Below are 16,303 nucleotides of genomic sequence, written 5' to 3'. Positions count from 1 at the left end.
CGGTTGGGTTCAGGAAAAGGTCGTTGGTGGGCTTACGGTTCCGTGACACGTGAGAAGAACGGGACGGTTGGGTTTAGGAAAAGAAGAAAGGGACTTTAGGAAACGTGACATGCAGGACACGAACCCCGGTCTCCTGGGTGAAAGTCCTGTGTGAGGTATCATTGAGGCCCTAATAAAAATAATAATTTCTTCAGTTCCAATAGGGCCTTCGCCGCTGTCGGTGCTCGGGCCCTAATAACTTATAACGATAACTTATTTCACCAGTAAATTCCTGTTAAACGATCAAAACAACCACTGGATGGGAAAAGGGTATTTTACAATAACTTTGAATGCAGCACGAGGCTGGCGAGGCGAGTTTTAAGTAAACGCAACATCTGTGTTTTTTCCGACAACAGCAGCTGCACACCGTCATACGTTCCGCTACAGTGAAATACATACACACTTTTACACCGTTTAGCTGTCAGCATTTTAACTGTGTTTACTCCAGCTGCTAGCTAACGGTAGGCTAACGTTACCTGCTGCCCAGTGTAGTGTTAACTAGCGTGACATGCGGCTATGATTAGGTTGCCTCCGTTTTTGGAGCAGCAGACAGAGAAGCGCAGGCATTTCAGTGGCACCAAAATCCACGTTGCAATTCGGTCCGTTAGATAACAGTTGTTAAGGCACCGGTGCTGTATTATCACCAGGTCTCGGACCCCCCCCCCAAATAAAAACTCTTAGGATCTATACGATTCACGTAGATGACATTTTTTCCATTCAAAATGGCGATTTTCGCTGAAAAGCAACTAGTTTGCAGGTATGAGACTAGGTCAAGCCTCGCTTTGTCAGTTAGCCTGGATTTACAAATTCTGCCTTGTGAAATACACCCCAGCTTTAACATAGAAAAGTCTTTCTTTAAGTGAACTCTTTCAGCCTGGCTGCCTCTAGCTGGATCTCACTTCTCTTATTTGATAGCTCCTCGGTCCAGGGTTGAACCAGAAGTTGTTCTGGCCCCCTCCTTCGTGAAGGCCGTCTCACAGCTCTTATTCCCGCCCTGAGGAGCAAGCATGGAGGATCGAGGAAGGCTCACCAAGGAGTGAGGACACACGAGAGCAGCATTCCCCGGAAGCCGTGCAGCTGAAAGCCCTTGCTAACTCAGCCCATACAGCTGACGAATTCATGTGACGCATCAGAGGAAAGGACGTCTCATCCCTCTAAAACACAATTCCTCTCCCCCCCCATGATTTCTTCGCGTCTCTCCTGTGCTTCCTCGGTGGGACGGTCTAAGACAAGAGGAAAGACAGAAAATGGAGGAACCAGGGATGCTATTTAAGGGAAGTGAGACGCAGCTTCTGAGTCGCTGTGCCGGTGTCTGTGTGTTTGATTGCAGGAGTGGAGCCAGGTGTGGCGGCAGTCAGGAGTCCAGCTGCACGTCGTCAGCAATCAGCCTCTGATTATTACACCTGGTTTCTCCTGCAACTCCGCGTCAGATCGGAGACAAAAACTTTGCGGTCAGTCTCGTTCTTGCAATACTGTTATGAGAGAGGAATATCCAGACTTATCATTGCTCTTGGGGACTTGAACAGTGCAAACCTCAGCAAAATCTCAGTTATCAGTCAGTATATTAAACAGCTCATACAAGGTAAAAGAATTGAATCTTTAATATTACTGAAGGCCTCAAGGAGGTGCTGTGGCTTAGTTGGTTAAAGTGCCTGTCTAGTAAACAGGAGATCCTGGGTTCAAATCCCAGCAGCACCTTGTTGTTGCAGAGATTACCTCTGTTTGCATTCCATCTGCAAGTTTACCCGATCCCCATGCTGAACAGTATGGTACAAGAAGTAAATGAAAAAGTTAACACAAAGGACTCTTTACCCTGGCATGTTAATTTACACAGAAACACTACATTAACACAGATTTAAGATGGTACATAAAAACACATGAAATTAGAGCAATGTAAGCATTGGCTATAGAACAAATCTAGTTTATTCACCAACCATTTCAGTTAAACTTCTCAAACTGTAACTGAACATTCTGGAATGTTAAATTTAGTCTTGAACCGCATCTGAAAATTCTAGAACTTCAACCTGACATTCTTCCACTAAACGTCAAATTCTAGAACTGTAATAACATTGTAGAACTGTGACTTAAAGGGCCTTTCTCATTTTCCAAATTTGTACCTCCTCGACTCCTCTTTCCTCGGGCTTGTGATCCGGAAATCATTCTCAGCGCGCCATGTTGAAGGACGTCCCAGGCCTAGCCTGATGTCCTCATACTCAGATTCTAGTCAGAATATGAGTCTGATACTGCTCCATTGGGCTGTGATTATGGGACGTGTTTCAACCGAACCAGGAAAGAAAATGCCTCTGCACTCAATTGGATAGACCTACAACCAATCAGAGCAACGGAGTATGTGACATATGTTGAGCTGACGAATTAAACTTTTGCCGAATCCCTTAGGAAGGTAGGCAAAAACATCATTCCGATCGACAAATGCCTCGATTGCGGTTCTCTGTTCCTCTTTTAAAATGAATGCACTCAATTCTCCAGCGGCAGCCATCTTTGTGGTAAATGATTTCAACCCAAGCGCTCTTTGGCGACGTGGTTGATTACGTTACCATTGCTCATCTGTCCATCATTGTATAAAGCCCGCCCTGACAATTTGATTGGTCCAAACAGCTCTGGTTTCGAGCGTAGCTGCCGCACGACGAATCAAGTCCAGACCGAACTTCCCGACCTCGAATGTTGTGGGCGGGGCTAAGTTCGGCTGGCATCCAGGCTAGATCGAGCCAGTCGGATCATACAAATTAACACGGATTAATAGCGTGGGTGAAGTAATGCACAATTGACAAGGAAAATATTCACGTTTTAATTTAGATCTGCTGTCAGACATAAAAACTTTGTTTGAAAGTGCGTCTGAGAGACGCTCTTCATTAGGAACTTCATGCAACTTCATTAGGACTATTTCACAAGTAAAAGGTCTAGTTCTGTTTGTCGCTGTCAAGTTTACAACTTCGCTGGTTTTTGCTGCTTAAACGTCCGATATCAGCTGCAGTGACATTTCTGCGTGCATGGAAATGTTTACAAGCAGCCTCTCTAATTAAAGAGAGGTAAATCATATAAAACACTCATAGGCTACATCAACACAATACATTATTTAAAAAGCAATGGAGCCTACAGTGATATAGGCCTACTGTAGCCTTTACATTTGTATAGTTCTTTTCATACAAACATTTGACTAACTGAAACAACTTGACTGCTAAACAAACATTACAATATAGGTCTGGATGGCATTAACGCAAATCAACACATGAACATTAACACAACTTAAACAGTTAACAGCTTTGCTTAGCTGCTGTTGCCATGCTAATGCTGGCCCAGTTGGTGACATTATCAGAGGAAGAACTCCTTGGTTTCGTGAGAAAGCCAGGGTGGGAGAATTGTGGTTCTGAGGTCAAATGATTCAGTCTCTATTGTGCTGCATCCCAATCCTGCCGGCTGGATGAAGCCGGTAGCTGCAGTTCTTGTAGTTAACTTGGTGATAACTTCTTCTGTTCTTTTGTTTCAGGGTTAGCTGGTAGACTGTGTACATATAGGTGATGCTAACTGGTTTACTCTAAGCAGGCACTCACCTCAACTGCTAGAGAAGAGTTTCTGTGTCGGGCTACTTTCAGTAGACCATGCTTTAGCTAAGACCCCTGCTGAGAGATGCATTAGAGTGGTTGCTCCTAGGGGTGGTGTTGTCACAGCACTTCACACTTAAGGCAGACTGAGTTGGGTGGCGGTTCCTTGGGATTTAAGAAGCTGGGGTTGCATGGATTGGCTCTTTCAGTTCTTAAGAAGTCCAGTTTATGGGATGCCAACAGACACATTAACTTAATAATCCAATACATTTTTAAACATCAAAATCATATTCAAGACATTTTAAAGCCTAAAATTCTAATTATATTTTAAACTGTTTAAGGACCCAGAGTATTACATCGTATACCATGTTTAGAGACTTCATTCATTTTCAATGTTTAAACCTGACCGAGGTTCTCTGCTCTCCTTATAGACTAGAGCTCCACTTCACAGAGCTAAATAGTTTCTCTTCTGTGTGGGTTCTCATGTGTCTATGTAAAGTACTACTCGCTGTAAAAGCTTTCTTACAGACAGAGCAGCTAAACGGTTTCTCTCCAGTGTGGATTCTCATGTGTTGCCGTAAACGTCCACTCATTGTAAACGTTTTCTTACAGAATGGGCAGCTAAATGGTTTCTCTCCAGTGTGGAGTATCATGTGTTTCTGTAAATGTCCATTCTGTATAAAAGCTTTATTACAGACTGAGCAGCTAAATGGTCTCTCTCCAGTGTGGATTCTCATGTGTGCTTTTAGATGTCCTCTCTCTGTAAAAGCTTTCTTACAAACTGAGCAACTAAATGGTTTCTCGCCTGTGTGGATTCTCATGTGTGTCACTAAATGTCCTCTCTCTGTAAAAGCTTTATTACAGACTGAGCAGCTAAATGGTTTCTCTCCTGTGTGGATTCTCATGTGTTTCTGTAAATTTCCACTTTTTATAAAACCTCTCTTACAGACTGAGCAGCTAAATGGTCTCTTTCCTGTATGAGATCTCATGTGTTGCTTCAGATGTCCGCTGGTGCCAAATCTTTTCTCATACTCCTCAACTGTAGTACATGAATCACTGACAGGGACCGCATTGTTATTCAGAGAGTTTAAACCTGACTGAGGTTTTCTGATCTCGTTCCAATCATCACAGGCATCAGTCTCAGGTTCAGAAGGGTCTCCAGTCTCGTCATCAGTTAGTAATTTTAAATGTGTATCTGGATTTGAGTTCATGGCTGGTTCTGGTCCTCCACTGTCCTCTCCATCAGCTTCTGTTTTCATCTGTTCAGTTTGTCTTTGATGAAGCTGTGAGAACTGAGGTTTCTCTTCATCATCTTCACTCTTCACAGGGACAGAAGTGAATGGGAACTTGGTGATATCAGCCTCCTCCAGCCCTTGAAGCTGCTCTTCATCCTGACTGATCCGGAGTTCCTCCTGTTCCTCTTTAATGTGTGGGGGGGGCTTTGTGTCCTCCTGGTCCAGACTGGAGCTCCACTCCTGCTGATGTTCTTCACCAACAATCACTTTCTGGACATCTGAAGGTAAAGCTATAACACAAACAAACAGCCATTAATGTGAATATTAACAAATGCGTACAAAAAAAGCCTACTGGAACCATATCCTAAACCCAACAGGAAGTCCGCCAATTTGAATTGAAAGTTTGAAATTAGGAAATTTTTTGCAATTTCCACACCTCGTACTTTAACAACTCCTCCAACAGATTTCATCCGATCAACTTCAAATTTGGTCCATGCCATCTTAAGACCTTAAAGATGAAAATTCATCGAAAGCTTGAATTTTCATCAGAGGGCCTAGCCGTGGCAGGGGTGGCCATTTTGGGAGATGCACCATCGAAACAGGAAGCGGTTGTAACTCAAGTATATATATTGTTCAATCTGCTCCAAAACAATCTGCTCCACAGTTCATCCGATCAACTTTAAATTTGGTCTGTACCACCTCAAAACCTTAACAATGAAAAGTTCCTAAAAGCTTGAGTTTTCGTCGAACGGTGTAGGTGTGGCTGCCATTTTGAGCACTGATCGATGAACGAGGAAGTTTTTGTATCTTACGTGTACATTGACCAATCTGCCCGCAATTTCTCATGATTGACAGGGGTCCAGTCTTGAGATATCTAAATGTCAATTTTGACTAATAGTCATAACCATGCACCTATATGTACCACGGCCCCTTTTGCAACACATTACCGTTTGACGTAGAGTCTTGTGTGAGGTATCATTGAACTCAGTAGACCTAACCCTTTTAAGACCCCACGAAACCCTGTACCATGCCATAGTTGAAAGCATCCTGCGGTACACCATCTCAGCCTGGTTTGGCAACCTCAGTGTGCTGCTGAAAGCCCAGATTGGTATGAAAAACTCACTTTTGCAGTGGTTGCTTCCATTAGGGTATCTGGACTGCATACCAGTCCACAAACAACCCAGTCAGTTTTTTGTGGGCTGCCTAAAGATATGTCATTATCTGTATGTGTATATTTTCACGTCCTATGGTATATGATTTTTAAGTTTTATGAACAGTCTGAACCCCACCAGACAGTCCCCTTTAACTGAAATATTGTCAAAAAAAGATTCTGTTTGCATTGGAAATATAAACTATTTACAGTTAAGATATATAGAAAATAGCCTTTCCTGAAGGGGGTGATGAATTAAATATGAAAATACAATAATACAGTTTATTTCTATTTCTCATTCGTAACTTGAAGATCATATCTTAACTGTTTGGTAACCATGGTAATTAGGGGTTGGACCTGATTTAGGAAAAAAACGTCTTTACAGATGAAGAGTTGCTAAGTCAATGTATCATCCTAACTTAAGATAGGAAAAGTGTATTCCACAAGCATTCTAAGCATTCATCTTAAATAAACTCCTAACTTTAGGATAACCGCTGACCTGTCCTAACTCTTTTTTTGCGTGCGTGGTTCTCACAACAAACTGCTAGTCAGCAGTGTCGGTGTGAGAGTAACTTAGCGTACGAGTGAATGCACTGTGAGAGAAGTGAGAGGAAAAAGAGTAAGAGAAGACGTTGTAAAGCAAGCCTCCATTCAACAACAAGCTTCTCAAGAAACGGTGGCTTCATCTGCTTTATTCTGCCAGCAAAGTTAAGGGTGTTACCCCGAAAGCATCGGCCCTGGAGGGAACTTCTCCCCTGTGCTCCCGGACTGCGGTCTGGAAGCCCGAAACAGGAACGGTGTAACACAGGGTATCACAGGGTACACTTCCAGTCCTTTTTTCACTAGGAGCATAGTGGCCCCCAACTGAACATTTTAGGGGCGCAACCAGAACATTTAGGGGCACACACACTGTAAATCAACATGTTAACCAAATATTCACATTTCTAATGATTCCCACTGTATTACTAATAAATCCTTTGATAATAGATACAGAAATTACAATGTGCCGTTTCAAATTCAGTGTCACATTTTGAAAGATGCAACATAGAAGGTAAACAGACAGCACCATCGCTGTTATGACAGTACAAATATAAAAAGAAATATACCACACATTCAGAATAAAAAAAGTTGTACGTTTTAAGCCGTTTTTCCTTTGAAGGTCGAGCTGGCTTTTGAATTTGGTGAAGGGTAGTTCCTCCTTAGCAACAAAGTAGGCCGTGTTTAGGGTTGGGTATCGTTTGGAGTTTCTCCGATACCGGTGCTAAAACGATACTTTTGAAAAGATTTTAAAAAAAACACAACAAAAAAACAAAAAAAAACGTAGCACTAAAAGTAAGGAAATTTGTGTTTGGTAGATTATTTCTCTGTGGTAACAATGCTTTTTGGCAATAAATCTTATACCGTTGGAAACCCTGTTGATCAAATGGTGCCCCATTTATAAAGGAACATGCATTTATGGGATGAGCAGCAGCGCTGAGTATGCGTGTTGCGCCCATGAAAGATTTGCCAAATCTTCTCTGCTAATGCCAAACAGCTTATTCTGCCATTGACTCATTTGGTGTTTGGTGGATTGGATGGTTTAATAAGAACACTGCACATAACGTGCAGTGTATTAACGCTCAATGAAGCGGGGCTTTTACGATTAGTTAACTGTGACGTTTTAAAGCGTGGTTAATAGTGAAATTTGTTTATCGCAGAATCCCTAACTGTGACTTTGATAACTGGTTTCTGAGAGATATTTCTTACGATATCAATTTCATAAAAATCCATACAACAAAAAAATAAATAAATTACATTAGCCATCAGCCAATCACAAGCATTATTGACAATCTTGTTGGTGGGTGCACCAGCTACCAAACCCTCAACCATAACGTTATGTTAAATCACATAGTTGTATTGCTTATTACCGGTGTTAGACAGGCTATTGTAGTTTAGTGAGTTAAGCTACCAGTTCTACAATAAATGAAGCTTCATTACACTGAAGCTAATGTTAGCCCCTAAATAAATGTAGCAAGTTTATACAGCTGGGCGAACAGAAAAAAAAAAAAAAAATCATAAATGTCGCAGTCTGGAGGTCTGGTCTCAGCTAAAAAAAATAAAATGCTCGCCAAAAACTGCTCTCGCGCTTCCATCTGGGTGTTTTTTCATAAGAGTGTGTCTTGTATTTCCAGCTGGGAAAAATGCTTTGGTTGACAGGCGGCCTTATGAAAGTAAAAGCAGCAATTGTCCGACCAATGAGAATTTGGTCGTATAAGAGCATGTTGACCAACTCGTCGACCAACCGACCTGGAGAGGTCAGCCCTTCTGAGAGACTAACTGCATTATATTCCATTATATTTAGACCTGATAACATATTTTGCTGGACGATAAATTGTCCCAGAAATTATTGCGATAAATCCCAGAACGACAATATTATCTATTAAAGCTGCAAGCAGCGATGGACGGGCCCTCGTGCGCGTCAGGATTACTGGCGGACACCACTCCTTGCGACCGTGCATTTGCGCTGCACTCAGGCACCACAAATCACCAATGAAAAGGGAACTCCCTGCTGAGTTCAATGATACCTCACACAAGACTCTACATCATACAGTTCATTAGTTGTGAAAAGGGGCGTGGCTACATTATAGAGGGCAGGTCAAACCATCACCAATGAAAAAGGAACTCTCTGCTAAGTTCAATGATACCTCACAGAAGGGGTCTACCTTAAACGGTTCAAATGTTATGAAAATGAAATTTTCACCAGACTTGATGCGACCGCCAATTTTGGTTTGTTTTTGAATATGGTAAGCCCCTCAAAAAGCCAATTCATTTGCAGAAACTAATTCCTTCAGCTTCAATAGGGCCTTCGCGGCTGTCGGCACTCGGGCCCTAAATATAATGATGATGGAATAAGAATGCAGGTACACCTTTTCAAAGATCAATACACTTTTATTTCTAAAGAATATTTAATACCGGAACTGGAAGACATTTTAAATATCCACAATATGTCTTTGATCTCCTTTAGTATGTTGTCTTTCTCTGTACAGTTGTGGAATTGCCGTTTGTGACACATATGTTCTCCCAGGCAATTCGTACTGGCTGTCAAATGTTTGCAGCATTCGTCGAGTGTTTGTGCGATAGACTACAGACTCTGTACTTCATTTAACAATTATTTATTAAACGCTAAACATTAAATAACATAATTTATAAATTATATGTATGTGGCTATCTGCCACATGGCGAGTAAATGTTTGTACCAAAATAGTTCTGTTTTTCAGTCTTCATTTTGGCGAAGGTGCAGCTACTTTCTTCTGCAGGTCGGAGTTTCGCGACACACACACACTTCACCGATTTAGCATTAAGCTTTGTATCAGTAGAAACACGGTAGTATTTTTGAATGACCGTGCTTCCCTCCCTCGTGTCCCCCTGAGAGGAGAGATCTCTGTATTGTGGGTCTGGAAAACTCTTCCGATGACGTAAAACGATTTCTGCGTTATCTGAAGACTTTTTGCCCAGAGGCAATGGACTACAGCTGGAGCTACTTCCGCATATTTTCAACCCGCCCATAGGGGGCTGGACTGTCGTCTTTCTCCGAAGATTCACGAACCAAAACGAGTGTCAGCCATCTTGAATTTTCACTACTCCCTTCTCAGCAGAACACTTTTAGATAGATAGATTTATTCATCCCGAAGGAAATTTTTGAACAACAATTATGTGCATTCAAACTACCGCACACGTGTACCACCGGGATTAGTGGTGCAACGGATCGTCATTGATCTGTGATCCATTCGGATCAATATCTTCGGTTCGGCACACACATGAGCCGCGGATTGATTTCTGAAATATTGTTGTTTATAGGTGCAGACATGAGGCCATATTCGGTTGTGCAAAACGAGGGCTTTAAACACATGCTGAAAGTGCTTGAGTCACGTTACGACATCCCGTCGCGCACCCACTTCAGCGAAAAGATTTTGCCAGATCTTTATGAGCAGGAGAAGAAAAAAAAGTTGTGGATGAACTATCGCGAGCATCCTCTCGTTGCGCTCACGACAGACGGGTGGACGTCCAGGGGAACGGAGAGCTATGCGACGATAACCGCTCACTTCATCGCAGCAGACTGGGAGATGAGAATTCCGGTGCTGCAGACACGCTCCCTCTACGAGAGGTACTGACACAAGCAGTGGAGGAATGGAAGATAAAGAGGCCCAGTTCTAGTAATATCCCAGTCACAACTGATAATGCCAAAAAAAATCTAATAAATGCAGTGAATGAGGCAGGACTGGGCCCACAGATAGGGTGCTTTGCACATGCAGTGAATTTGGCATCACAGAAGGGAATCTCAGTCAATAGGATGGACCGCCTCCTTGGGAGGATCAGGAAGGCGGTTTCCTACTTCCACCGAAGCACAACAGCTGCTCATGTGCTTAAGACAAAGCAAGAAATGCTAAAGCTGCCTACTCATGAGCTCATACATGATGTCCCAACAAGGTGGAACTCCACTTACGATAGGTTGGAGCGTTATCTGGAGCAGCAGGCAGCTATACTCTGCATTGACCGACAAGACCCTGAAGAAAAATGTCAAAAGACCCTGTCTGATGATGATGATGATGTGAGAGTGGCAGAGGAGGTCCTCCAGGTGCTTAAACCCCTCAAAAACTGTTACAACTCTGCTGAGCACTGAAACTGCCGCTGAAAACAAGGATTCTACAATACATGGCTCCAAGTGTGGAAGACTGGACGGCACCATCACTCGAGATGTCAAGACCGCCATTAGAGAAGACCTGCAGCGCAGATACACTTCAACCCCCTACTCCACAGGACTACCTTCACAGATCTACTGCCCTGGATCCGAGGTTCAAGTCCCTGTCTCACATGGACCCTGCCCTACGCCAGAGGACATACAGTGACCTCACCACTGAGATTTTGAGCAGTCTGGGCACTGAAGACTGTGATAGAGTGTGTGTGTGAGAGAGTGTTCTCAACAGCAGGGGACGTAGTGTCTGCAAAGAGGTCCACACTCTCCAGACAATGTAGACATCCTTGTCTTTTTGAAAAATAAATTTGAAATTATAACGTAGGCTTTATTTCACTATAGAGATATGCCTTTTTATGTTGTTTTTCATTATGTTAAAAAGAAGATAGTATGCCTTGTGTACTTGAAGTTGATTTTATACATTTTAATTTAATAATTTAAAAGTGTTAATAAACAAAAAGACAGAACTTATGTTTATTTGTCTTGTCTTTTTTTTTTTTGCTGATCCGAAAAATGATCCGATCCGTGACTCTGATCCGAGAAACGATCCGAACCGTGAGTTTTTTGATCCGTTGCACCCCTAACCAGGATACATTGGTACAGATCAGAGAATATGCAGGACACTTTATAGTCCCATCAATCCTGCTTGCAAGTGTCCGCTCATTAGACAACAAACTGGACTACATCCAACTTCAACGAAACTCCCAACGCGAGTTCAGAGACTGCTGTGTTTTTGTTGTTGTGGAAACATGGCTGAACAGCAGTGTACCGGACTATCCAGCTACCAGGCCTGCTGCTCTGTCGCCGGGTAAGACTAGTGGAGGAGGACTGTGTTAACACGGACTGGACGGTTTGTGACTTAAATGCCGACCATTCTACATTCCACGCAAATATATAAGTTTATACTCGGTGTTTACAGCCCGCCAAGCGCTAATGCTAGTAGCTATGTGTTAGCTGAACTTTACGGAGCATGTGTGTGTGCACTAAATGTAGCCTGTTTCGTATGTCGTTTTTATACGTGAGCCACGGTGAAACGTTGTTTCGTGTATATAGTTGAAATGACAATAAAAACACACTTCAGTTGAATGCTGCCTCACTGTCTGTCTGTAAACGGTAAGCGTGGCTTGGGAGTAGACGCTAAAGCAGTGAAGCAAGTGCATTCTGGGATTTGGTGTCTTTCATCCACACGAGCCAAAAACACATTTTCTGGCTTTTCTCGGCCTAGAAGCCACCAATTTCGAAAATCTTTTTACATTTTTACTAACATAAGTGACCCAATTTAAAGATATATTCATCTTTCCAACGGTGAAATATCCCTTTAACTGCAAAGTGCTGCAGGAAACCCTGCTCCAACTCATTTTCTCTGTCTCTCTCTCTCTCTGCCAGGAGTCCCGCCTCCCCACACAAACACCATGCTACTGACAAGAGGGTCCTCGTTACGCTAAGGAACTGAGAGCGGTCCTCCAGTCTCTTTGGTAGACAGACGGAGAGAGAGACACACAAGGAAAACAAACAAGCATGCAAATGGAAATTATCACGGCCGGAAAAGTTGTCAAGCTCAAATTTTTTTTTTATCCTGCGATTAACTGATTTATTGACTATCGTGACAGTCCTAATTATATATTACTATATAGAGCCGTGGACTCTACAGTGTGTGTCTCCTAGGATGTCTGTGTGGGAGCGTGCACGCAGACAGCAGGGGCGAGGAAGCATTATGTAAAAATGTCTTTTGTTCATTATAAAACTGTGGCTGGACACCCCCCCCCCCCCTTCTAATATTTTCTTATCGGATCTGCACAAATCATGTAGGTATTTATAGGCTCTCATTAGTTGTAGACACAATGCATATTACATGCTGTGCTCTTAAAAAAAAAAAAAAAAGAATTAGGTTAGTTATTAATTTTAGCAATAATTTCCTGATACTAACACCAACAAAACACCACAATATTGCTCTGTACCAACTATGTTCATGCTAAAAAGGAAAAAATACAGGTAGTAACTTGAAAGTAAAGCATTCCTGGTGGTTTTTGTCATATTACAATAGCCTGATTACACGCTTTCAGTTCATATATATATATATATATATGTGCATTGTTCTGAAATGCATTGCAAGTCATGCAGACTTGACCTCAGAGACATACCTGTCCTATCTCAGTAAATCTCCCCTCACCAATGGATTATGGACTGCAAAAATCATGATTTTCACCAACAGTGCCGTGCAACATCATGTATGCCATGGTTGAGTTTTATGGACGACGGGTGTGAGGCCATGAAAGCGAGACGCACATATGTTACACACACACACACACGACTAATCACTTACCAGGGTATATACAGAAATCCTGGGGAGGTACATTCAATACCTTTTAATACCATTTTTAATACCTTCTCAATATTTTTTTAAAACCAACACGCCATTGAGTCGGCAACACGTTTTCTAACCATTAAACGGAGTTTGAGATTTATAAAAATACACCCTCTATGGCCAATAGAACAATGCAGATAGGGAAAGTCAACAGAATAGATTGAGATTCACTGACTTTGGAAACATCTTGCGACCCTAACCCATCTTGCATTTATTTCACCTTCAGAATAAAACCAATAGATGAAATAAAATGAATTAAAAGCAGTTCAAAGAAACAAGCATTCCCTGACGCCATTATAACCACTTAAAACTAAGTGAACCTTCTTCTGTTACAGACACCCAAATGAGTACACATGGAAAATTTTCCATGAGGCAAGTGAAATACAAGAAAACGGACATGCACACAGCGAAGCAAACAAGCGGTCACCGTTGGAACTTGTGATGCCATTACAACCATTTGAAACCAACATGAAAAAGTAGCTAGTAATATTCGATCAGCGTTTCTTTGTTTTGTTGTTAAACTGTGTGTAAAATGAGCGGTGACGTTAAATCACCGGTTTCAGGTAACGGCACCGCCTATTTGCTGGATGGTTTTAAAGTAACGGTCGGCAGCTAACATTAGCAGATGAGCGCATTGACGGCGGCGTTATTGTTCATATTTTGGCACAATCAATGTTTCTGACCGTAGTAGTAGTGGTCATAGTGACTGAAAGTGTGACGTGAGATGCTAAAGAATCGACGCTGTTTTCAGGTAACGTTACTTTTTGATGTTCAACACCCCCCACCCCCGCTGCTGAAAACAATTCTAGAGGAAACGCTGTCAACCATTACAGCATCTACGTAGAGAGCTAGGAGTACAATTCAATTTTATTTATAGTATCACATCATAACAAGAGTTATCTCGAGGCACTTTACAGATAGAGTAGGTCTAGACCACACACTATAATTTATAAAGTCCCAACAATTCTAGTAATTCCCCCAAGAGCAAGCATTTAGTGCAACAGTGGCATGGAAAAAAACTCCCTTCTAGGAAGAAACCTCGGCCAGACCCAGGCTCTTGGTAGGTCGGTGTCTGACGGTTGGGGGTGTGATGAACAATGGCAATAATAGTCACAATAAAGACAATGGAACAGCCGAAACGAGCTGGCTAACCGCAACCGTTAGCATGCTAGCTCGTTCTCAATGGCAAAGCACTGCTACAACACACACAAGTTCTACCATAATCTACAAAAGAACTACTTACATGTGCACCCTCGTTTAAAATAAGTCTCCTGGCTAATCCTGGCTTGTAACTGACCGAAGTTGGAGAAACAGCCTCTCTTTTACCGTCTATGGAGCTAGCTAGCTGACATGAACTACGATCTGAGCTACTGCGCATGTGCGAGTGCAAACAAAGATAGTACAGAAAAAAGAAAAAAAAGATGTCTCACTCCGTAGCTAAAACAGAGACCTGAACACAAGGTGAAGAAAGGAGCTGCAGCAGTGAGAGAGAGAGCTGTGCAGTACAACAAAAAATATGGCGTTTTTTTGAAAATTAAACCATGTAAACCTATTCTGGCACAACCTTAAAATACAATTATGAACCTGAAAATGGGCATAATACGGGAGCTTTAATCAATCTGAATAACCTAGCCACTTCTACTGTCCCTATACAATATTTTCTTACCAGCTGAGATGCCACCTGCCAACTGCTTGCCCTGGAGGAATGTTTGCGCTATACCCCTCATCTGCGTGATGCACCACTCGGGATCTCTGTTCATCTTTGTGGGATACAAACAACAAACCTTAATTTGTACTAATTTGATTTATTACCGTTTAATGCTTTTTAAAACCCCACGGACACCCTGATGGATGTTTAATCACATTAGATATGACAGCACTTTCATTGTTAACAAAAAAAGACAGAGAGGAGGGAGGCAGAGCCTGTATGAGGCTGTAATACAGTACATTGACATCGATTTGACGGCATTCTGCAGTAATAAACATTATATGGCATTATAAACCAGAGCCAGCTCATACAACAATGAATCTCACGAAACAGGGTAACATTAACGTTAAGTAATAAAAAAAAATTAAAAAAAAACTATAAGAATATATAACATTGTAAACGTCTCCCACCTCTCCGCTGGCCAGCTGACAGTTTCCTCTCAGAGTTCATGTTGAAGTGCCTCTCCTCGACTTCTCCCCGACCTGCGTTTGAGGAAAAATACGAAGCTCACAACATATCCAATAACACACGTTAGCAGGAGCTAGCTGCGGCTAACGTTAGCTTAGCGCGCGGACTCTCCGCAACAACAGCAGTAAACGCGTTTCCGGTCAGAGAAAGAAAACAGACCTGCTCTTTGTAGCTTCGTTTCAGGTTTTAAAACCTCATGCAGCAGTTTGTGATGTTTCTCTCTGGAAGGAGACCAAACACTGGCGCGTTTTACTCCGCCGTCCTCATCACGAGGTAAAATGCAAACAATGGGACGGAGGTCGTAGCGTCTTCCGTCACCCGGAAACACAAGCGCAACTTCCGCTACACTCCAATGTCTTCAGAATAAAACAGCGTTTTAAGAGTCGATTTTACCCACTGTCCTTTAATAAGATGAGATAAGATCAGTGGTTGAATGTAACTTAGTACATCTGCTCATGTACTGTACTTTTAAGGTATTATCATACTATATACTTTTAATGAATTGTACTTTGTGACTTGGATTGACTGCACAGCACAGATTCCGGCAGTACTAAATGAGGTCTCTCTGTTCTCTAAAGCGTCTTGTTGACATTCAAATATGAAAAAATGTGAAAGATGTACATCTGATTATTGTGTATAATAAACCTCTAACTTTGAAGTTGAATATTTAAGGATCATAGTTCAAAGAATAAGAATAATAGGGAAACATCTACTGTAATATAGAAAATGATATACAGTACAGGTGAATATTCTAAATAGATGGCTTCAGAGGGACTTATCCATCTTTGGATTTATTTTGCTTTCTGAGATGGAGAATTTATCTAGACTTATCTATCCAGCTTATTACTTGGATATCTGATAAATCCATCCATCCAACCATCATCATCCGCATCAGGTCACAGGGGCAGCAGCTCCAGCAGGTGGCCCCAAACTTCCCTTTTCATAGAAAATTGGTTTCCGTAAAGGTTGGATTTTTCCAGATTTTTTTAATTAAGGCATTAACATCAATTTTCAAAAGATGATTTTTCCCTTTTATTCTTATTCTT

The 16,303-nt window shown here is 41.9% G+C and overlaps 2 protein-coding genes and 1 non-coding gene across 3 annotated transcripts in view; 2 read left to right on the top strand and 1 right to left on the bottom strand.

Moving 5' to 3' along the window:
* LOC144512820 (uncharacterized) overlaps positions 1–16,303 on the top strand; it is a 289,800-nt gene that overhangs the window by 52,658 nt on the left and 220,839 nt on the right. The window lies entirely within an intron of this gene.
* LOC144512827 (uncharacterized) lies at positions 1,660–15,558 on the bottom strand. Its single transcript, XM_078243775.1, has 4 exons — positions 15,417–15,558; positions 15,200–15,271; positions 14,748–14,841; positions 1,660–5,124 (listed from the first exon to the last, which is right to left on the bottom strand). Exons 3-4 carry the CDS (start codon positions 14,839–14,841, stop codon positions 4,025–4,027), a joined length of 1,194 nt encoding a protein of 397 aa, XP_078099901.1. The 5' UTR covers positions 15,200–15,271; positions 15,417–15,558; the 3' UTR covers positions 1,660–4,024.
* trnat-agu (transfer RNA threonine (anticodon AGU)) lies at positions 1,664–1,737 on the top strand. The gene has a single exon. It is a non-coding gene; the product is annotated as a tRNA-Thr (tRNA).

The sequence above is a fragment of the Sander vitreus genome, chromosome 24 (genome assembly GCF_031162955.1).
Source record: "Sander vitreus isolate 19-12246 chromosome 24, sanVit1, whole genome shotgun sequence".
Classification (NCBI taxonomy): domain Eukaryota; kingdom Metazoa; phylum Chordata; class Actinopteri; order Perciformes; family Percidae; genus Sander; species Sander vitreus.
Note: the sequence above shows the minus strand (reverse complement) of the source record. Positions and strands in the feature narration are given on the sequence as shown.